Source organism: Eleutherodactylus coqui, chromosome 8, assembly GCF_035609145.1.
Source record: "Eleutherodactylus coqui strain aEleCoq1 chromosome 8, aEleCoq1.hap1, whole genome shotgun sequence".
Taxonomy (NCBI): domain Eukaryota; kingdom Metazoa; phylum Chordata; class Amphibia; order Anura; family Eleutherodactylidae; genus Eleutherodactylus; species Eleutherodactylus coqui.
The window spans coordinates 89,293,653-89,318,357 of record NC_089844.1 but is presented as its reverse complement, the minus strand read 5'-3'; the positions used below and the strand labels follow the sequence as shown (position 1 = coordinate 89,318,357).

The window sequence follows — 24,705 nt, the reverse complement described above, 5'->3', positions numbered from 1 at the left end:
TTATTAGCGGCACATCTCTCAGTTTGAACAGGGTATGTGCTGCCAACAATGATGATACTCTTTGAGGATGAGCAATTGTATCAATGAGTGTTTGTTTCCACACAGAGTCTGAATCAGCCTGTGGGAAAGGCCAAGCAAATGAGCACTGATCTCAGTGATTGGTGCTTTTCATTGGGGCATGTTGGCCAATGACTGATTAATGTAAAAGGACCTCATGGGTATGTTCACGCATGACGGAATTGATGCGGATTTTCTGCAGCAGAAAAGCCACATGAAAAAAAAAAACGTCAACATTTGGAGCAGACTTCACCCCTTCAATTGGAAGTGTAAAATCTGGATCCACATCAAAGTCCACACCAAATGGTGCGGATCTGTATCAAAATCTACCACGTGTGAATGCATCCTTAAGTAATCTTTTGCTTCTGATCTTGCAAAAATTCAAATGGTGAAGTTTTATGTTTAACTGTCCTTGCTGTCATAGGTAAAATATGCTTTGAGGGAATATGCTTGCACGGCTGTAGACATCATTTCTCGACGAACACGCCTTGCGTTCCTGAATGTTCAAGCTGCTGAAGAGGCCTTGCCCCGAATTGTAGACATCATGGGCAAAGAATTGAACTGGAAGGACCAAAAGAAAAAGGTATGTCACTTTAGCAAACTTAAGGGGTTGAATGGGGCTGAGCTGCGGTAACAGACACAACCTAAACACAAGGGTGGCGCTGTTGGCAGAGTGGGAAACTTTTTATAACCACTTTAATCATCTTTATAACGTTAAATGGTGACAGTCATAGACTGAATAAGACACAGTGTCCAAGAGCAGTTTCTATACTTGTTGAGAATGAAAAGTTCCTGCCTTGCTTACTGTTAATAATGATATAGCATCCGCAGACAGATCCGAGAATCTTCAGACTGCCACAAGGAGTCTAATGCTAATGTTGCTTCAGTGATACAAGGAACACTGCAGGGGCACAAGTGCTATTAAACCCCAAAGAATTAGTCCTTGTGCTTGGAGCATTATTATCTGTCAAGCCGAATATCCAAATTAGGAATCAAATGAGTCAGTTTAACTAGGCTTGAAGAGGAATTAAGTATGAAAAAAAGAGTAAAGTACATATATACACTTACATGCACATAACATAAGGAGAAAAGACATGGTTCACATACCCAAATAATTGTCTATTACCGAGGAGCATTTTTAAAATATGAACAAGGTTTTACAGCAGCTACAGTCAAGCGGAACCGGACTCTAATGTAGAGTTTAAGACCACATGGCATCCAACACCATGACAATATCTGACTATCCTACCAGAAGCAATCAAAAGAAGCAAAAGTAGTATTTATTTCCAGATGATAATCCTTAGTGGGGCTCCTTTGGCCCTAATGACATCTGATACTCTCCATGGCATACTCTCCGCCTATATCTGATACACTTCAGCTGGTTTTTCCATCCACTCATTCTGGCGAATTTTCCCAAAAGACAATATTTTCTGACCCGGCATTCCAGTTCATCCCAGAGATATTCAGTAGGGTTCAGGTTGGGACTCAGTGCAGCCGGTAGAATTGTGGAACATCCATATTCGCAAACCAATTTAAAACATCGCTAGTTTTGTGACAAGGCGCATTGTTTTGTGGGAGGTAATTTTGACCATTCCCAAAGTATTGCCACATTGTCGGCAGCACATTATTGTCTAGGATGTCAGGGTACACCGCCATGCTCATGGTTCTTGCCACTTCAACCAAAGGACCGAGACCATGCCATGTAACATCCCCAGACCATAACTGAACCTCCGCCGTATTTAAAGGGAATCTGTCTTTAAGTTTTTACAATGCAATCTATGACAAACCTTTAACAGAGCTGCTAATGAGATTTCCTTATTACTAATTAGTTTTGCGATACGTGCCCCAGCACCCTTACAATCTGCTTTTGAGGTTTCCAGCGCTGTATTAAAAGGAATAGAAGAGAGTCAGATTTTTCCCAAGGCACGCTCTGTTCTTGATTGGCATGCATACTGATTTCTCTTCCTCGCTATAAATCTTTGCATGCGCCATGGAAAATCCTGCCCGCTCCTGTGCAGCTCAGTTCTCCATTACTTGCTGAGACTTCAGAGGCATACCATGCATGCACCTTGAGGCTCCGTTACACCCACAGTCATCTGACCTCGGAGGCTGTGGGGGTAACTATCCTCAAGGCGCATGCGCAGTTCACGGGTGAAGTTACAGCTAATGAAGGAGAGCTTAAAGGCGTGGGCAGGGTTTGCAGTGGCGCCTGTGCAGGATTGCAGCAAAGAAGCTTCTGAGTGTTTGCCCCTCATTAGTGTGCAGCAGGTACCTGGCTTGGATAGTGAGAGGCCTATGAGACTCCTCACTCACCTCCTAGGTGTCCCCACACTCCTTCTAGGTATCTCCTTAAGGAGTGATGATACCCTTCCTGACTCGCGTCACAGGCCTCTCACTAGCTAAGCCAAGATCCTACTGCACACTAATGAGGGGCAAAACCCAGAAACAGCCGTCTGTGTATGGTTTCTGGCTTGGTTTTCAGTTCCCAATCATTGTTTTAAAGACTTGTTTAAAGCGTCTGACATCGATTCACAGAAATGCTGCCATCCAATAGGTGGTGCAGCAGAGGTATTGTTCCATCTTTCTTATTTGCCAATCAAGAGGCAAGCCTGGCATGGCACTGAAGGAAAGAAATCGGACTCTCTTCTGTATAGTCTCTTAGGCCACATACACACGGGTGGGTCGGATTCCACACGCAGGAGCACACAGCGGAATCCAACCCTGTATCTAGCCGGCCTCCTCCTGTACCTGTATTTTCTTGCTCTTTTCTGTACTGCGGATGGTCTGCATGACTTGCCGTCAGTCATGCGCAGTACAGATTTTATCTTTGTAAACTCCTGCTTTTCCGTCGGAATCCGCAGCTGCAGACGGGCCATGGGTCGGATGACTTCCATTGACTTGATGCTGGTATGTTAATAGCTCTCAATTATATCATAGATCGCTGCCTAGTCTCCAAAGAAAATTTGGTTCTTAGGCTAGGTTCACACAGGGCAGAAATCCTGCAAAAATCTTGTGGAAAGACCGCATTGAAACGGCACAGAAATTCTGTGAGTTTTCCGCAACAGAAATGCAGCTTCACAACTCGCACCATTCAGCATGGGTTTTGAAGCGGCTTCGCCGCTTGGATTTGGCTGCAGCCATTTCTACCCATAGAGAGGACAGATGGCTGCAGCGGAGACGGCAATAAAATTGAAATGCTGCGGTTTTGAATTCTGCGCGGCATGTCAGTTTCAGCACGGCTTGACCAGAACGGCTTCTCTGCAGCGAGTGGACAAGATTTTTGCAAATCTCGCAAATACTGGTATGAATTGATGCTTATGGCTAACCATTTTTCATTAGGGCAGTGTGCTGCGATTTTTCATCCATGAGTGGAAACCGCAATTGGTTTCCGCTCGTGTGCCTGAAGAATCATTTTTGCATTGCATGCTATGGGCGGTATTTGCATTGGAATTCGGAGGCAGTCGGATTCGGATTCCACAATTCAGATCTGCCTGTGTGCATTCACCCGTAAGCTCAACAGAATACAGCGCAATAAAACTTCAAAAAAAGGTTGTAAAGGTACCAGGCGCATTTTACAAAACCAAATACTGTGTATAAGACCCTGTCTTATAATATTTTTTTCCCCAAAAAAGGCACAGGGTCTTATTTTTGGGGGGTGTCTTATCATACTTACCTAACAGGCGCCGGCCAGGTCCCTCCTGCTGGTGTCCAGAGTTCCAGCAGGCTTCAGTGTGAATTGAAGGGCTGTGATTGGTTAATCGAGCACCGCGGTGATTGGCTGAGCTTCGTCGCTCAAGAACCAATCAGAGTAATTGCTTGCTGGAGGCGAGGTTTTCAAATCCCATTACCGGCAAGCGATGCTTTGTCAGCGCTGAGAACTGCACAGAAGCCTGAGAACTGCGGGGAACAGCTGGAGGGACCTGGGCGGCGCCTGCTAGGTAAGTAGTACTTTTTTTTCTTCATGTAGTGTAGCTAGAGCTTATTTTGGGGGTAGGACTTATATTTCAAGCCCCCACAAAAATCAGGGAAGGGCTTATTTTCAGGGGAAACGTGGTAGTGTTAAGAAAATCTAATTAGCAGCTCTGTTAAAAGTTTACAGTGGATTGCCTTGTAAAAACTTGATAGTTCCCTTTAAGTCTTGGCACAACACACTCAGGCAAAAGGATTTCCCCAGGCTCCTTTTCACCCAAGTACCTCCATCTGATTGTAAGATAAAGTAGCATGATTCGTCACTCAATAGAATGTTCTTCCATTGTTCAACTGTCTAATGACAGTGCTCCTTGCACCATTGTAGATAGGCCGATGCATCTTCTTTAAGACAACCCAACAGACATTTGCAGGATGAAAGGAGGGAAATACGAGCTGAAGTGTATCAGACATTAGTAGGAAGCATGCCACAGAGAATTTTTGATGTCATTAGGGCCAAAGGAGCCCCCACTAAGAATTATCATATGTAAAGAAATACTTTAGATTTTTGGTCAGGTGTCCAATTACTTTTGATAGGATAGTGCAGCACCAGTAGATAGAGCAGACTGCCAAGCCACTAGGATACTTTGGTATCAGGTTATATCCCCGTGGCCCTCTGAGAAGTACCTCTTGTATGTGTAACTCCATAGCAGGATAGGCCACCACACAACCTGCACCCTTTACACATACAATATAGTCTCATACATCCTAGTTCTGCTTTTGAAATCATTATTGGTTGAATCTCTAAGGGTGTAAGGACTGTTCCAGACCAAGTAGTTTCAGGAAACATCCTATCCAGGATGACCACTAGCCTGTGAACATGTGCTAACTCCTAAACATGAAGATGTCATATAATTGCTAGATCCACTTGCCTTCAATGTGTTACCATTAAACATTCTACCCGAGGTCAGCAAGTGTTCAGATGTTGTCTGTAGGGCAAGACAAATTTTTTTTATGACATTGGCAACAGTGCCGTATTCCAATGTCACCCATTTTTTAAAATTATTTTCTATAGGGGCAATAAACTAGATCTCTCAGCAAGGGCATACATACTAGAGAGGCAGACAATGCGGCCCTCAGGGGCTTATGGAGAAAGGGGCCCCAGCAATGCTTGGTTTCATTCCCTTTTGTACTGGGGGTCTGGAACCAGGGCAGGACTTTATTCTCCAGAAGTGCTCAATTGCTTGAAATCAAGGGGGTTGGCAATTGTCTAAACCCCTTAGTGACAGAGCTTTTTTGCTTTTTTCCATTTTCGTTTTTTCCTCCTCCCCTTTAAAAAATCGTGGCTCCTTTATTTATTCATCGACGTCGCTGTATGAGGGCTTGTTTTTTGCGGGACAAGTTGTATTTTTCAAAGGTGCTATTTAATGTAACATATAATGTACTGAAAAACCTTTAAAAAATTCTAAGCGGAGAGAAATGGAAAGAAAAATGACATTCCGCCATCTTTCAGTGTCTTGTTTCTACAGCGCACATACTGCAACAAAAATGACCTGATAACTTTATTCTATGGGTCAGTACGATTACTACGATACCAAACTTATATAGTTTTTTTTTTGCTGTACTACTTGTATTTAGATATTTAATTTTTTTAAATTATTTTCTGTGTCCATTTTCTGCGCACAATAACTTTTATTTTTCTGTCGACATAGTTGAGTCAGGGCTCATTTTGTGCGGTACATCCTGTCGTTTCCGCTGGTTCCATTTTTTGCATACAATTGACTTTTTGATCGCTTTTTATTACATTATTTCTCGGAGATAGGGTGACCAAAAGAGTGCATTTCGGGCGTTCTTTATTTTTTTTTCAGACCACATTCACCATGCGGGGTAAGTAATACATTACTTTGATAGATCGGACTTTTACGGACGCAGTGATATCAAAAACGTATTTTTGGTTTATTATTTAGATTTTTTTATTGCAAATATGGCAAAGGGGGGGGTGAACTTTTATTACTTTTTTTTTTAATAATCACTAAAACTTTATTGATCTTATTTTTACACTCTCTTTTAGTCCTCCTAGAGTACTACAACGAACGATGCTTTGATCGCTCCTGCAGTATGATATAATGCTATAGCATTACGTCATACTATTTTTTGACAGGCAGTCTATCAAGCCACCCCACGAGATGGCTTGATAGGCAGTCTGCTAAAGCAGCCCTGGGACCTTTCAGAAAGCCCCCAGCTGCCATGACACGTGCACGGCTTCCCCGATCTCACCGCTGGGGGGGCGTACGGGACGTCAGAATTGACAGTGGCATTTAAAGGGTTAATAGCCGCGAACGGCCGATCGCGGCTATAGCCCGCGGGTGCCAGCTGTAATAAACAGCTGACGCCCACGCTGTATGGGGGGAGATAGCGCCGCTATCTCCCTCCAAACACGTCCTGCAACAGCAGGACGTTAAAACACTATAGGGCCATCACTAATGAGTTAAAGGTCATGGAAAGTGAGTGGAAGGGAAAACAAACACTAGATCCTTATGTCTTGGGTGCCAAAATCAAGTGCCTTTAATCAGCTGCCTATTCTGATCTTTGCTATTGGGCTTCCTCTCTTCTATGTACCCAACTGACTTTTAACATTTGCTTTTTGTTTGGTAATTGTTTGATAAGAATACCCTCAGCCAAATCACTACATTGAATAAAGTGGGCCTCAGGTGTTTTCTTCTTAAAGTTGTGTCACTATAAAAAAAACAATTTAACAGCTGGGCCTGACATAAAATAAAAAGAAGAGTATACTCCCTTGTCTTCAGCTCCCCAGGACACAGGCACTGCATCCCGACATGTACATCCAGCGGATGTCAGGTGACCACTGTGGTCAATCAGAGGTCGCAAAATCACCGTCTGAACTCTTGGCATCAGCACTCAGTTCATGAGTGCCATGATGCCAGGAGTTTGGGGCTATGATGCTGTAGTCTCTAATTAGCCACATTGGTCACCTGACTTCCACCGTGCATACATGCTAGGGCACAGAAGTTGCTAAGCTTAGTACTGGGAGGCTGAAGACAGGTGTACTTGTTTTTTTTTTTTAATTATGCCATGCCCTGCTGTTAGATTTTTTTTATTTTAGTTATCAAATCCCTTTAAGTAATTCTAAAAGAAGGAAAGGAAGTTCTTTGTACACTACATTCGGAATGTTCGCTGGGAAAGCTCCCAATGTATATGCAGAATGTATCCATATAACCCAACTGATAGGGCATATGGCAAAAAGATGTCTTTTTCAAATAGGTTAGAGAGCCCTAAGTTAGTATTTTTTGTCGTACTCTATACAGACTCATCCAGTCTTTGTTTTGTACAATGGAACTCGGTGGGTGACATATGCCACTGTATACCTATATAGTGTGGCAAACGTTAAAGGTATACATCAGGAAGTACTAAAGAAAGGCTCTGATAAGATGTGAACAGAGCTTTTTTGTCTTGGTCAGTGGTTCACAACTTTTGGACTACAGATGATTTTCTTCAATGTGGGTATAGACAAAGCAGACTCCATCAACAACAGAGTTCTCGTGAAGCTCATTTGGAAAATGTTGGCCTAGGTGCTAAAGTGGCCAACAGTTAGCCAAATTAGCCAAGTGGAAAGGTTTTCTATTCCATCCTTCAGTAGTAAATTAGGCAAATCAAGTTGTCTTTTTCTCCTATATTAGACTCCTCACTCCGATTTGCTGTAATGGGGATAAACTGCAATACCAGACACAGCTCTTGGACAACAATGACACTGTTTTGGGATGGAGGGAGCAGATTTTTTTTCTCATCCTGGATGGCTCCTTTAAAAGTCCATGGCTGTCAGGTTTACATTGGATTCCATTTAGTCAGTTTCATTTTTGGATCTTCAAGCAACGCTACCCTAAACCTTATGTGAAAAGCACAGCCCATAATTAACATGACATTTACCCATGCATAGTTAACAAATTTAGTACAACTGGCAGCACAACCCCAATGGATATTGGCATGGTGAAAAGTCCTAAGGTCACACCTTTGCAACCTTGAAAAGTAGCAGAAGGTAAAAGATAGGATTGCACTCACGTCTTGAATATGCAAAGAATTTGTGGATGCTTTATTACAGATGTATCAGATGTTCACAGTACATTCAAGCAACGTTTTGGCCAATACATCCCTTTATCGAGCAGGGAGATAACATCGAAATCCGGCGCTAAATAGATGACTTGCAGTTCCCAGAGGGCCTTCTATTGGAGACTACCAGAGGCCACTGATAGAGAGTGCAGTGAGTTTGAGAGTATGTAGAAATGCAGGTTAGACCTATCCTGACAGTATGGAAGAGCATGAGATCTGACAGGCGAGCAGGGGGCAGGCGAGTAAAAGATGATCCTGTATCAAAAAAACTTTATGGATATGTTCACACATGGTGGAAATGCTGCAGATTGTGCGAAGCAGAAAATTAACGGCAAAATTCACAGCATTTCCGCAAAACACATGGCTGATTTCTAGTCAAACTCAACACCGGTGTGTCTTTTGGAGAAATTCTATGGATTTTGCCACAGAATTTTCCACTATTGAAAATCTGCAGCATTTCCACTATGTGCGAACAGACCTTTTAGGTTGGTCTGACCTGTATTTCGGCACACTTTTTTCAGTTTCCTTCAGTAGCCTCCAATTCCAACTATTTAGTGCCTAATTCTATTATCTCACTGCTTGATGCAGGCTGTATTGCCCGAAACATTGCTGGAATATACTGTGAACATCTGAAACATGAGTAATAAAGCATCCACAAGTTCTCGGTAAATTCAAGAAGTGTGCGCAATCCTATCTTTCAGCTTCTGTTATCCATACATGGTGCCGTACAATGTGGACACAATTAATGCCAGAAAACCCATAACCAATGGATTTTCCCATTTCAGCAGCACTAGTACATGTCAATTAGTGTCACAGAATCATGTAACGTTTGCTTTGAACATGGTGGATGGGATTGGGCGGGGAGGGGGGCGAATTTCCATCATTTGTTTTATAAGAATGTTGGCATCTAGAATCAGGATAAAGCTGGACGCTATCTTACTTTCGTGCGTTTTGAATAAAGAATGATCATGTCTGGGTCTCATTGCCCTTTACTATAACCATCACCCAAGACAAGACGTGATTGTAGATATTTGTGAATAATGGGGTACTGATCACATGACCCTTTGAGGCTCCTCTGTCATGTGTAAGATAAAGGAAACTCATACGGAGATGGCCAGTTAATGGAAGATAAAGACCTTCATATTTAAGGCCACGTAGGAGCAGGGGATTAATTGGTATTCCATCTCTCTGCACATATTGCCCTTCTCCATCCTCACATTTCTCATGCAAAATCCAGATCAGTGCTCTGATTATGACAAATTGTTTTTCTCAACACAGAAAGAGACCTTTTTTGAACAGTAGTGTTAATTTTTCCATTTAACTCCCTTGTGAGATATTTTAGTTCCTTCTTCTCTCGCAGTTTAATTGGTGATGCGCACCGACTCGTAGCAGCAGTTATTCAACGATAGTTTGTGCTTTCCATTATAGTTGGCGCAGTAGACTGGCACCTTTCAATCATGGAGACTTCATATTGGAGCTTGTATTTTCTAGCTAAGAATACACAAATCCTAAAGTATGCTGTATCTCTTAGGGTGGTTTCACATCTGCATTGGAACCTTCGGCTGCAGGTTCGAGTCACAGAATCTGCTGAAAATACTGGAAGAAAAAGTGCTGCATGCAGCCCTTTATCTTCTGTCCAAGAGCTGGCCAACTGGGTGGAAAGATGACGGACCCCATCATAGTCACTGGGGTCCGCCCGGCACTCTTCGGTTCCATCCACAGTTTGGCCCCAGGGTTTCCCTTTTCTGCTCACCAAATGGAGCAGGAAAGTTGGACCTACGGTGTAGATATGAAAGCACCCTTAATCATTTGCTATTTACCATATAGTGTTCCTTGATAGCTACCATTTCCACCTAGAGAGGGACCTGATGGGAATTGTGTAGCTGGCCACAGCTTTCCTTGGAAAATCAGCCATTGGACAGGCGTGCTTGGAGAGAGACCTGTAACCAACACTTTCAATCTGATGGGTGTTGTCACCGATGATCGTTAAGGAATCTTTTACACAGTATGGAATTGGTAGCTTTAATTGCTGTCTTGCAAAAAATTCTGCACCATAATCTGCATGTCCAACATGAATTTTCATTTGAAATTCAAAATGGCTGAATTCTGCTGGCGTAATCTTGCACCAAAATCCAATTTTAGGCATATTAATTTTGGTGCGGATTTTTGCAGTAGGAAATTCTGATGCGTGTTTGCAGGACAATTCTGTCCCTTGTGAAAAAAAAAAGTAATAAAAGTTTAAATCACCCCCCTTTTGCCATATCTATAATAAAAAATTGAAATCATAAAAGAAAAATACATATTTGGTATCGCCGCGTCTGTAAAAGTCAGATCTATCAAAGTAGTGCTTTATTTACCCCGCACGGTGAATGTAGTCCGAAAAAAAAATAAAGAATGCCACAAATGCACTTTTTCAGTCACCCTGTCTCCCAGAAAAAATGCAATAAAAATCGATCAAAGAGGCCTATGTATTCTAAATTAGCACTTTCGTAAACTACAGGACATCTCGCAAAAAATGAGCCCTTGCTCAAGTATGTTGATGGAAAAATAAAAAAGTTATTGTGCGCAGAAGATGCAGCAGAAATAATTTTAAAAAATTAAATGTCTTTGAAAAACAATAAAAGTACTACAGCAAAAAAAAAAACTATACATATTTTTGGTATCGTAGCAATCGTACCGACCCATGGAATAAAGTTATCATGTCATTTTTGTTGCAGTTTGTGCGCCGTAGAAGCAAAACACACTGAAAGATAGTGGAATGTCATTTTTTCCCCTTTTACTCCACTTAGAATTTCGTAAAAGTTTTTCTGTACATTATATGGTACTTTAAATAGCACCATTGAAAAATACAACTTGTCCCGCAAAAAATAAGCCCTCATGCAGTGACGTCGATGAATAAATAAAGGAGTTATGATTTTTTAAACGAGGGGAGGAAAAAAAGAAATGCGGAAACTTTTTTTTTTCTATTTTTGTCCTTGTAGGGTACTTCCACAGAGACCCATCAGGACCCCCTGATCACATTCCAGGGGGGCGATGGGGACAGCCCTTTACATGCTGCAATCACATAGACTGCAGCATTTAAAGGGTTAACACAGCAGATATCGGAGGTTTAAGCGCTGCGGAATATGTTGGCACTATACAAATAAAGTTTATTATTGTTATTCTCTGATCTCTGCTGTAAGAGCTGGTGCCTGGCTATCCTCTGACAGCCAAGCACCAGCTCTCCCTGCCACAGAGACCATTGGCTGGCTTCTGACAAGCCGATGGTCTCTATGGCAATCTGTAAACAAAGCAGTGCAGGACTTTGAATTTAGAAGCGGGAGATTGCCGACAGATCAGCAATAACTTCCACCTTTTTTTTTTTTTCAAAGTCCTGCACTGTTCTGTGTGGGTTTGTGCAGGCAGAGCACACTGCCACAGCTTATGGCAGTGTGCTCTGCAGCTCCCATAGTGAAACATAGCCCGAAAATCTTCCGGGCTATATCGCTATGGGCAGTGGAGCTTATCCCGGAAAATTTCCAGGCGTGCCACTCAAGGGGTTAAGGGAATATGCCATCAGGCAATGGCCTATTGTATAAATTAGGTTTTTACATTAAACCTGTTTCTTAAAAATTTCTGGAAATTTGTGTTTAATTTTTAAGGCAACCAATAATATGTAGGAAAAAAATTCTTAATATCCTGTAATGTTCATACTGACCACTAATTCTAATAATATTCGGACATTTTCTGTTACGTAGAGTAAACTTTTCAGTAGTCATCTTATTATCATCACAGGATAACAATGAAAGGTAATACCTATATAGAGATAACACAAGACCCACCATTCAAAAAAGGTAATAGCCACAGCTCCCCTCCTCCCCTCTCTGCATATGTTACAGAGCATGCCTACAACTCTTTTCCATAGAAATTAAGAAGTCCCTTCCTGTCCATTGTGTGCGGCCTAGTAGTATGCTGTAAAGCATATCTATATGTGCTGTTAATTGCAGTTTAAGCAAGATGGCTGCCCCATAATTAAGTACAAAAAATTGAGTTTAAAAAAATGTACATTTAGAAAATTTTTCACCATTTTTCACCATTTAATTACTACAATGTAGGTATAAATTCTATTTAAAGGAGCCTATATGTATTCTATGTGGCAATAACATTTATTTGCAGGGCAAAATACAAAGAAAAGAAAAGTGGTAGAAGGTCTTATCAAAATATGATATCTTTGGTACATCATGTAGGGTTTTTGTATGCTGTTGAGAAGGTGAAAGGATAGTTCCTGAGTATGTGACAGCAACTGTCAAACATGGATCAGGAAGCTTGATGATTTGGAGCTCTTGTGTTGGATCCGGCAACTTGCACAAGGTGACTAGCACACTGGACAAAAAGGGCTACCACAGTATTTTGCCATGCAGTACCCTCTGGTGTGCGCCTAGTTGGTCAGGGGTTCAAATTACAGAAATACAATGATGCAAAACATACTGCTATATTATGTCAGAACTACCTAAGAAGACATGAAGAAGCTGGTAAGCTTCAAAGAATGGAATGTCCTGCAAAGTCTCCAGACTTAAACCCCATTGAGCTTGTTTGGAATGAAATGGACAGAAGGGTGAAAGCAAAGCAACTTACAAGTGCAGCACATTTGTGGGAACTTCTGCAACAATGTTGGGAAGAAATATGTGAACAATATCTGAATGCAATTGCAGAAAAAATGCCTTGATTGTGTAAAACCATTATATCAGCCAGAGGTGGTTACTTTGAAGAGTCAAAAACCTAGATTTAATTTGGTGAAAGTTAATCTCTTATTTTTATTCATTTTACCTTTTTTATTTGTTCTATGCTTTCATTTCAAAGTACATTTGAGACATTAAATTGTATAAATATCAATAAAAACTGGAAAAATCGAGGTGTTCGAAAACATTTGACCAATAAATGTAGTGTAAATATGCTTCCTTTGAGGACGAGTCTGAATTGACCACATTTCTCTTAACTTTCATGGCCATCTTGATAATGAGTGTTCATACGAGTATCTTGATTCTTTTTCTTGTTTTTTATCAGGAAGAACTGGAAACAGCAAAACAGTTTTTGTACTATGAAATGGGATACAAAGCGCGATCCGAACAACTAACCGATCAATCCGAAATTAATTTATCACCTTCAGATATAGACAGGTAAGAGGGTCAGACGTAAAACCCTTGCAGCTCCCTATTTTACTTTTTCATTTCACTTGTTGTGTATGCAATACAAATTGTGATTCCAATGAAAATCGCTTCCAGCAGTCTTCTGCTCAATATATTTTGGATTAAATCAAAATCAATATGCATTAGGAAATACAGCTGCGTAAAGAGACGGAATCTATGGCTATGGAATACATATTTATCATAGGATCTCATTGCCTTCCATTCTTAACTGTGTAAAATCCTACAGTACAAGACAAAACAGTTTAATGATATATATTTGAATCAATGTCAGTCAGCTGTTGTAAAGCATATTGATCTGTCAATAAGGGCTTTTACTGTAATCTATGTATGTGAATCAATGTATCTGAATTTCCAGCATTGCAGTGGTGGTATTACCCATCGAAACCTCTCTAATATGATTTTTTTTAATGAATTATAAGCTTATTCCAACACTACAGTCAATCTTTTTACGTTCTCTAGTTTTATTGGAAGAAAAGGGTAAAAAAAGTTAAAAATTTTTATTCGCTTATTTTTAAAATTAGGATATTTACACTAAAATAAATTATGAGACTGGGTTCCTCATTTTGTTTAGGACTTTTTGATATATAATTTGTATAGCTTTGGAATACAGGGCGCATATGGTGACAGTTTGGGTTGGCATCGGCTTTGGGTCATTTTCTTTTTTATGTATATATTTTTATTTCATTCTGTAATTTTTTTTTGCTTATTTTTATAACTATTTATTTTATCATCTATGACCCCCATGACCTCATATAAGACCACTGAGGGTCATTCACATTGTATTCTTTTTTTTTTATTTCATACTTTTCTACTGTAGCTACGGCATCCATAGGAGCCCCAGTTACAGGGAAAAACATCCACCTATAGTGATAATAGTCACTAACAGAGCTGATCTGGGTCTGCTAGGATCCTGCAGCTCTGCTGTAACAGGGGCACCCGGTGGTCACATGATCGTTGGGTCGAATAATTGAAGCATTACTTCCACTTTCACTCATTAGTTCATAACACTTGTTGAGCACTATGCAGCCTGGAAAGGAGAAGGCAGTAGCAGTTGAAAACCACTTCTACCTTCTTCTATGGGTCCTCAGCTGTGACTAACAGCTGAGAACCCAACCTGCTCCTGCTTGATTGCTTTTGTTGGGTCCGAATGCCCTAACCCCTGAAATAAGATCGAGGAGTGCCATTCCGTTGCCATGGCAGCCTGGGCCTTCAGAAAGCTGCCAGCACTGCCATTGCCTGTGGCATGGCTTAAAAGAATACCTGTCAGATCACAGTATAATTTAATACTATAGTGTTACATTATATTGTAAAAGTGATAAAACGATTGCAAGTTCAAGTCCCCTGTGGGCTCAAAAAAAAAACATAAAAAAAGTTTTAAAAAGCTTTGTTAATTCTAAAAAAATAAAAGGTAATAAACATTAAAAAAAAACCTTAACCCATATTAATAATACAAAAATCAAAATACACATAAAAAAATTTGTATTGTTTCATTTGTAAAAGTTGGATCTATCAAAGTAATGCATTATTTATCCCGCACGTTGAACTTTGTCCGGAAGAAAATACACAAGGTAAGAAAAAAAAATGTACAAAAAGTGATCAAAAAGTCATATGTACTCCAAAATAGTACCAATAGAAACTACAGGACGTTCTGCAAAAAACGAGCCTCCATACAATTATATTGATGGAAAACTAAAAGTGTTATGGCTGTCAAAAATAGCGGCAGAAAATGGGGTGGGCTGTGGGGGTGAGCGGAGTGGGGGGAAGAGAGAGAGATCTCTCTCACTCTTCCTCCCGCTCCGCTCCCCCCCCCGTCCACCGCAGCTCACCCGAGCCTGCTCGGATCACTAAGCAGTTACTCGAGAAGAGCAATGCTCGCTCGAGTAACTGTCTTACCGAGTAGGCTCGCTCATCTCTAGAAATTAGCCTAAAATCTACAGCATTAGTGATGGCTATAATCATTCACATTGACTGTTGCACATACATCCAATTAGCTTGTAGAAGAAGCTGCTAAATTGTATATTCTGAAAAGGTAGAACCTCTAGTAGTTTTCATGAGAAGCCATTTTCATTTAATTAAAGGGAGTGTGTCAGCTGGAACATGTTATCCGAATTTCAGGTAGCATGTTATATAGCAGGAGGAGCTGAGCAGTTTGAATAATAATTTTATGAGAAAACATTCCATAAAACTTTCGTTTTTTTTTTATATACCTTTTTTTTTTTTTATACCTTTACTCATTCGGAGCTTAGAAGTCCAGTGGGCGGCCCTATCAATGCAGCCTTCACTGTATTACTTTGTGTATAGAGATAACTTTCAATCATTGAAGGGTCCACCCACTTGACCTCCAAGCCCAGAATTAGCAAAGGTTTATATGAATAAACTATGAGTTATGCTAAATAATTTCACAATAAAACATAGTAATATAGTATACAAGACCGAAAAAAGACATATGCCCATCCAGTTCAGCTTAATACCCCCTTCCGAAAGTTAATCCAGAGAGACAGAGGAAGGCAAAAAACCCCAATGAAGTAGAAGCTAATTTTCCCCTGGATCATTGACCCTTCTGGCTTCTCTAATCAATCTTCTCATCTCCTCCTACTCAATAACATGCTGCCTGCAGAATAGACTGCACGTTCAAGTCAACAGACTACCTTTAAGATACACAGATAACATTCAGTTATATCACAGTTTGAGTTATATGAAGGCATTAGCCTTCTTATATTACAAAATATATTTATCAGCATTTTGACATAATTTGTGAAAAAAACTAGAAAAGCAGCATTTTAGTGATGGACGTTTCTTAAAGGGATTTTCCAAGAATTGAACAAAATGATCACTGTGCATGTAGCCTGTGAGAAATCCATCCTAGAATGTTAGTAGGATGGGTTGGATGCAGCGTTAAACTAGAGGGAGGAGGAGTCTAATACCACACTGTTCATTCCTGTCAAGCAATCGGCTCCTCGTCCCTCTGACGTAAAGCTGCATCCAACCATCTTAGTTACATTCTAGGATGGGTGTTTTACAGTCTGTATGGATGATGGCCATTTTGTTCAATTCTCGAACAACCCCTTTAACCAAAATATATATCAATATTAGTTTTTATTCTTGCTGATGCAACAATTATATTGCATATTTTGGTTCATACATCAGGTTTAAGGACATTGGCCCCTTTAACGAACATTAACTCCTTTTTTATTCTAACAATTATTCTGTAGGTATAAAAAGAGATTTCACAAGTTTGATAAAGATAAAAAAGGATTCATCACCATACTGGATGTTCAACGTGTTTTGGAGGTGAGTGACAGATGAAGAACTGTAACCCCAGAACTATTACTAAATACAATGCAAAATAATCTGCCTTGTAAATTACTATAAATACAGTCATGAGAAAAAAAAACTAAGTATACCCTCTTTGAATTCTTTGGTTTTATGTATCAGGAGTCAGGACATAATAAAAAAGGTCTTAAAATTTGGTAAATAAAACCTCAGATAAATAGCGCCACATTACATATTACAGCATGTCATTATTTAACAAAAACCTGGCCAAAATGCAGAAGCAGTGTGTGAAAAATTAGGTACACCCCATGAATCAATAGCTTGTAGAACCACCTTTAGCAGCAATAACTTGAATTAATCATTTTCTGTATGACTTTATCAGTGCTTCACATCATTCTGGAGGAATATGGGCCTTTTGGTTTTTGCCAAATATGACACTGGGCATTATGGCTAAAGCTCTCCACTTTGGTCTTGTCTGATGAACTCCAGATTATTTGGAAAAGGCCTTCTAACCCTTCCTAGATTGATGGGCAGCAACAATTGCTTTTCTAAGATCATTGCTGATGTCTTTCCTGCTTGGCATTGCATTAACACATGCTTGAATGCTCCAGACAAGTAAGCTGACAAAATTTCTATTTTTATAAAGGTGGTCAAACTTGATGATCAATGAATCAAAGGTATTTGACTTGCAGCACCTGGCTGCTACTTACTAAATAATCAGTAAGGGCATACTTAATTTTTCACACACTGCTTCTGCATTTTGGCCTAATTTTTGTTAAATAATGACACAGTACAATTTGTTATGTATTGTTGTTCATCTAAGATTGTATTTACCTAATTTTTAGATCTTTTAAAGTCCAAATGTTTTTTTTTTATTATGTCCTGATACATAAAACCATAGAATTCAAAGAGAGTGTACTTAGCTTTTTTCATGACTGTATATTTGTCCTTCAAATAGGTTATACTGGAAATAAAGGGCTCTGTTATTTTTTCCAAATACAGCATTAGGCTTTATTCACACGAGTGTATATCAGCCACCATTTTCACGGCCGGACGATATACGCTACCATCTGATGCATTGGACTCCAATGCATCAGTTCAGATGGGCAATTTTCCGCCGCATAAAAGCACTCAGATGGCCAAGATAGCGCATTTCAGCTGGGCGAGGTTACGCCAGTCAGGAAAGATAGTCCTTGAACTATCTTCCTGGCCATAATATGTCACCACTTCATAGACTCCTATGGGTGTTTATGATAGCTGCCGGAGAAGGGAGGTGGGAGGGAGTTTAGCAGCGTGACTACTAAACTCCATCCCCCTTCTCTCCTCATCTCCACTCCTTGCCGGCTGTTTGCAATGGGAAGGGGCAGTGTGGGGCGAGAACTAGTTTCTAAACTCCTGCCCTCTCCCATTGCTGGCTGCCAACAAGGGGTGGAGAGGGGGTGGGAGCTTAGCACACTAGCACCCACCCTGTCCCACCTCCTCCCCTTGCCGAGAGCTGGCAAAGGGGCGGAAAGGGGGAAAGCAGTTTAACAGAGCTAAACTATCTCCCCCGCCCGACGGCAATCCGGGCTCAGCGTAGATGTGCTGGGCCATCTGCACGGGCGCACAAATGGCAGATTTGTGCACCCGTTCACGTGTTTTTACAGCGCCTATGCTTGTGTGAAAAAGACCTTACTCTTATCTGTTGGTTGTGTCTGTTATTGTAGCTCATCCCCATTCAAGAAAATGGAGCTAATTAGGCCTTTTTTTTAGTGGGGGCAGATAAAAGCCAATGTTTTAAAAAATTACCGAAATATCTTTTCCTCTAGAATATAAATGTGCAGATGGATCCCAAAAATCTTCACGAAATCCTGAATGAAGTGGATTTAAATAAGAATGGGCAAGTGGAGTTGAACGAATTTCTGCAGGTACTATTCGTTCTGTTCGTTTATTGTACTGTATACCAGATACAGCTGAAGGTGTCCATGTAGAATGTCTTTATAACAACCTATTAAGACCACAAATGCCTGATAACACGGAACAATACATTAGATTTAATATTTAAAACATATGATGTGATATAAAAGATTGACTTTGATTTTTGTTTACACAGACATATGGTTATACTGTTATATACTGCATTAAGGCCCATTTAAGCTGGACAAGTGTCAGGCAAATGATGCCCGACACTCATCCCTGTGTCTCTGCGCTCCTGTGCTCCTGCAGGGAGCTAGCACAGCTGGCTCGCACACGGAGCGGCCAGCATGGGGAGCGGGGCAGTGCAGGAGATTTCTCTACTCTCACTCCCCCGCCCCTCTCCACTGAGATACACAGCACCCATTCGCTATGGAACGGCAGCTGTTAAAACTTAACGATGAGCAATTAGTTTCATTGCTCATCTTTTATGCTGCATGAGCAATGAAGCTCATCGCTCATTGTGCAGTTTAAACAGCTGCCGTTCCATAGCGAACGGACGCTGTGTATCTCAATGGAGAGGGGTGGGGGAGTGAGAGCAGAGAAATCTCCTGCACTGCGCCGCCCCCCCTCGCTTTGTGTGCGAGCCAGCTGTGTTAGCTCCCATGCAGAGCGCAGAGATACAAGGACGAGTGTCGGGCATCGTTTGCCCAACACTTGTCCAGTGTAAATGGGCCTTTACTCTAGAAATGGGTCTGCCCTTTTCCCCCAGAAACAGGTTTATTCAGTTCTGATTCAACTGCATAGTAAATTTATCTTCACTAAAGTTTCTTAGTTGATGCCAGTTGATGGCAGCCAGAATTTTGGCTTTTAAAGGGGTAGTCCCATGTTTAACTATTTAAGGGAACCTGTCATCAACTGTAAGCTCCAGAAACTAAGTTATGGTGTTCATGGTTTAGATGAGGTGGAGTCCGAGCAGCTTCATGTCATTCTCCACTGGTCCCCCATTCCTGCAGTGTCCCAATAAAATAGGAGTTCTGGAGCAACATTTTTCATAACTGTCCTTTGTGCAATTCCAATGTTATTTCTCCTGAATGTTTGTGAATAAATTGACAACTGGGTGTTGCAGTTACTCTTGTCAGAGGGATGTGACCCTACATAGTCTGATACTGGCAGCACTGATTGGACAATGTGAGTGTATGCTGGGAACCCCCAAGTAGTAACACTTAGTTGTCAATTTTATTTGTAAATTTCCATGGGAATAACAGAGAAATGACACAACACAGAGTTAGAAGTAAAAATGCTCTAGACTGATCCAATAATAAAAGTATTTACTAAAAATGACATGTCAGGAGAGGAGAGCTTATGGATCCTCTTTAAAGTATTTTGAGTGTCTACTCCAATATCAATTTGTACAATGGTGGAATTATATCTCTGCTTGTATGTGGATTATCACATAAGAGGTTGGAGCTGGATTAATGGATTGCAGCACAGAGCAACATCATGGGTAGTCTAGTGAATGGATTTTGCCTTTCTTATGAGATAATTTCCTTCGCTACACATACTTTTTCTTCACTATAGCCTGGCATTTATAGCACACAATATGTGCTATATTTTTAAATATTCTGGATTGTCAGATCATTAAGTGTGATTTAAAAATACCAAGGGCTAACCTGAGCAAAGTTCACTGACCATAAGGTGGGCAGGAGGGGCCCACAGACCATTGTTCTCTTAAAGAACTCCACCAGTCCAAGAAATCAAATGTATCATGGCTATTTAAGATCTTGCAATATTCCAGGTTATAACTTCTGAGTCAGTTATACATTTTTTCTAATGTTCAATAGAGAACTAACGCATTTCCCCAAAAATAAGATCTACCCCAAAAATAAGACTTAGCCTGATTTGGGGGGATTTTGAAATATAAGCCCTAGCTCAAAAATATACCCTAACTACACTACATTAAAAAACATTACAAAAACATTACCTAGCAGGCCTGGTCCGGGTCCCTCATGCCACTTTCAGGAGGTCCGCGCTGTTCTTCAGTCCCAGCCACCAGTAGATCATCACTTCATGTTGACTAGATTCATAAATCGGGCCTACAGGAAGCAATGGCTGTGATTGATTCTTGAGTGCCACACTCAGTCAATCAATGCAACGCTCGATGAACCAATCACAGCTATCGCATTGTTTTATCCAGCTCCGCATTGATTGGCTGAGCCGCGGTGTTTAAAGAACCAATCAACAGCCATCATTTCCTGCGGGCAGGATTTATAAATCCCATACCCATGAAGTGATGATGTACGAGCAGCTAGGAATAAAGAATAGCGGCATGATGGACGTGGATGACTCATGCTGCCCACAGCAATTCATGTAGAACAGAGGGGAGGGGGGAAACAAGCAGTGACTCATACAGATGTGCTGTTACAGACAATAGTGTGTGATTTACTGTGTTGCAACAACTGAAATCATATCTCCACTGCTCAGTACTTCTTTATTGCCCTCCACACTGATGTTATTATTGTTTGTGTGTTACATACAGTAAGTAGAATTTGCAATTAACTACTTGTGCAGTGTATAGAATACAGTATAACAGGAGGCTCCAGCCACCAGTTCAGAGAGAACTGAACACTAGACATGCATTCTGCAGAGGGGAAAACTAGTGATAAACGCAGGATTCAAATCATATAATGGCCAGATATAGTGTAATTTCTCATGTACAAACACGGTAGCTTAATTTGAAAAGTCATCTGTAAATTTAGATGAATGTAATTGTCAGTTGTAGTTTTTGTCAATGGTTTCGTAGTATACTGTAATCTTTTAAATGGTTGTGGGATTTGCTTGTCCTAACCCATATATTGTGTAATATGTATACACACATATATGTAAGTATGTGTATACAATTAAATTTTTATACATGGGTTTCAAACTGTTTTTGAAATAATATGTAATAATAATATGTAATAATGTGCTACATAGTGTTGAACAAGCTAAAAGGGTGAAGCCTGTTCCAGGCTTAACGTTGCTAAAAGCAAACCTGAATCTCAGGTAGTATGTCTCAGCAGAATCTCCTCCTGTTCCTCCTCCTCTACTTCCTAATTCACTTGATCCTCCTCTTCCTCCTCATCTACTTACTCATTCTTTTCCTCGTCCCCCTTCTCTACTTCCTATTCTTTTTCGCTCTCTCTTCCTCCTTTTTTTTTCTAATTCCTATTCCTCTTCTTCCAACTCTTCTTTTTTTCCCTCTTACTCTACTTCCACCTCTTTTTCTTCCTCTTTTTTTCTTTTCCTTCTTTTTCTTTCTTTTTTCTCCTCTTCTTCCTCTTCCACTTCTTCTCCCTCCTTCCCTTCTTTCTGTACCTCATTTTCTTCTTTCCCTACCTCATTTTCTTCCTCCTCTTCTTCCTCTTTCTCTATTTCTTCCCCTTCATTAATTTCTTTCTCCTCCTCTTTCTCTTCCTCCTTTAATCCTTCTTCTTCCTCCTCCTCCTCCTTTTCCACCTCCCTTTCTTCCTCTTCCTCCTTTTCTTCCTTCTGTTTTTACCCTCTCTCTTCCACTTTCTCCTTTCTTTCCCCTTCATCCATTCTTCCTCTTCCTCCTTTTCTTCCCCCTCCTCTTCTTTCTTTTCCTTCTCTACTCCATCTTCCTTCTCCTTTTCTTCCTATTCTTTTTTTCTTTCTCTTCCTCCTTTTATTCTTCTTCCTCCTCCTTTTCCCTCCTCCTTTTCTTACTCATTCTCCTCTACTTCCTCTTTTTACTCGAACTTTTATCTCTCTTCCTCCTCTTTTTCCTCTTTTTTTTCCTCTTCCTCCTTTTCTTCCTCCTCTTTTTCCTCTTTCTCCATTTCTTCCTCTTCCTCTTTTTCTTCCCCCTCCTCTTCTACTTACTTTTCTTTTTTCTCTTCCTCCTCTCCTACCTCTGCTCCCTCCTTCCTTCTCTTCCTCTTCCTCCTCTTCTTTCTCTCCCTCTACCTCCTCCATTTCTTTCTTTCCTCTTCCTCCTTCATTTCTTTGTCTTTATCTCTTCCTCCTTTTTTTTGATTTTTCTCCATTTACTCTTCCTCCTCCTTTTCCTCCTATTCTTCCTCTTCCTCCACTTTTTTGTCTTCTTCCTTTTCTTTCTCTTCCTTTTCCTCCTTCTTTTCTTTCTCTTCCTCTTCTTCCTTTTCTTTCTTTTCCTCTCCCTCCTCCTTTCTTTCTCCTCATCCATTTCTTCCTTTTTCTCAATTACTTCCTGTTTCTCCTTTTATTGCTTTCTCTCTATTTCATTTTCTTCCTCTTCAATCATTTCTTCCTCCTATTTTTCCTCTTCCACCATTTATTTCTCATTTTCTTCCTCTTCCTCCTTTTTCACCATTTCTTACTTTTTCTCTTCCACCTTTTCTTCCTCTTCCACCATTTCTTCCTCCTATTCTTCCTCCTACAGTATTTCCTCCTCCTCTTTCTCCAATGCTTCCTCTTCCACCATTTCTTTCTCTTTCTCCTTTTTCACCATTTCTTTCTCCTCCTCTTCCACCATTTCTCCCTTCATCTATTTTTCTTCCTCTTCCACCATTTTTTCCTCTTCCTCTTCAACTTTTTCTTCCTCTGTCACCATTTCTTTCTCCTCTTCTTCCTCTTATTTCTTCCACCATATCTTCCTCTTCATCTCTTTTCTATCTCCTATACCATTTCTTCCTCTCCCTCCTTTTATTCTGTTTTCTCCATTTCCTTTTTTTCCTCTTCCTACTCCTCTTCCACTGTTTCTTTCTTCTCATTTTCCTCCATTTTTTTCCTCCATTTTTTACTTTTCCTCCTTTTATTACTTTTTCTCCATTTTCTCTTCCTCCTCTTCTTCCTCTTCCACCATTTCTTCCTCCTCCTCTTCCTCTTCTACTATTTCTTCCTCCTATTCTTCCTTCACAATGTCTTCCTCTTCCTCCTTTTTTCCATTTCCTCTTCATCCTCCTTTTCATCCTATTCTTTCTCCTCTTCTTCCTCTTCCTACTTCCTTTTCTTTCTTTCCCTCTTCCTCCTTCCTTTTCTTTCACTTCCTCTTCCTTCTTCTTTTCATTCTTTTCCTCCTTTTTATTTGCTTTTTCGCCATTTCCTCTTCCTCCTCTTCTTCCTCTTGCACCATTTCTTTCTGCTGGTCTTTCTCCTATTTTTCCTTTATCTCCTCTTTCACCATTTCTTCCTCCATCTATTCTTCCTCATCTTTCTCCTCTTTCATCATTTCTTTCTCCTCCTCTTTCACCATATCTTCCTACGTTTCTTCCTCTTATTCCTTTTCTTCCACTATTTCTTCCTTTTCTCCCTATTCTATCCCTTCCACTATTTCATCCTCTTCCTCCATTTCTTCTTCTCCCTCTTCTTTCATTGCTTTCTCTTCCTCCATTTCTTTTCCTTCCTTGTTTTATTGGGTTTTCTCCATTTCCTCTTCCTCCATTTCTACCTCCTATTATTCTTCTGCCACAATTTCTTCAGCTTCCTCCCCTTCCTCTTCCACCATTTCTTCCTTTTCCTCCTTTTATTGCTTTCTCTTCCTTTCCTCTTCCTCCTTCTTTTCCCCCTAACCTTTCTCTTCCTCCATTTCTTCTTTTTCCTTTATGTTTTACTCTTCCTCCTTTTCTCTCTCCATTGTCTCTTCCTCCTCTTCTTCCTCTTTTTTCATTTATTCCTCTTCTTGCTCTTCCACCATTTATTCCCCCTCTTCCTCCATTTCTTCCTCTTTTTATTGCTTTTTCTCCATTTCCTCTCCCTTATTTCTTCCTCTTTTTATTTTTATTGTTTTTTTTCTCCATTTCCTCTTCCTTCTATTCTTCCATTTCTTCCTCCTCCTCTTCCTCCTATTCTTACTCTTGCACATTTCTTCCTCTCTCTCCTATTCTTGCTCTTCCACCATTTCCTCCTATTCTTCCCATTCTTCCTCTTCCTCAATTTCTTCCTTTTCCCCATTTACTTCCTTTTCTGGCTCTTCCTTCATCTTTTCCTTCTCCTCTTCTTTCTCTTCTACTTCCTCCTCCTCTTCCTCTTCTTCTTCCTTCTTCACATCCTCTTCTTCCTCCTCTTTTCCTCTTTCTTTCTTCTCTTTCCTCTTCTACTTTTTTCTTTCTTATTCTTTCTTCTTCTCCTTCATTTCCTCCTTTTTCTATTTTGTCACCTCCATCCTTTTTTTTCTTCTACATTTTTCTTTTTCTTTCTTTCTAATCTGACCAGGGACATCAAGGGGTTTGTATGTTCTCTATATGTCCATGTGGGTTTCTTCATAATAACAATCACAAATATG

The 24,705-nt window shown here is 40.4% G+C and overlaps 1 protein-coding gene across 3 annotated transcripts in view; it reads left to right on the top strand.

The window, feature by feature from the left end:
* Positions 1–24,705, top strand: part of GPD2 (glycerol-3-phosphate dehydrogenase 2) — a 164,386-nt gene that overhangs the window by 127,695 nt on the left and 11,986 nt on the right. For all 3 annotated transcript variants that reach the window (XM_066576005.1, XM_066576006.1, XM_066576007.1), the window contains exons 13-16: positions 482–640; positions 13,132–13,244; positions 16,487–16,565; positions 18,356–18,454. In XM_066576005.1, coding sequence (XP_066432102.1) covers positions 482–640; positions 13,132–13,244; positions 16,487–16,565; positions 18,356–18,454 — 450 coding nt within the window. The remainder of the gene's footprint in view (positions 1–481; positions 641–13,131; positions 13,245–16,486; positions 16,566–18,355; positions 18,455–24,705) is intronic.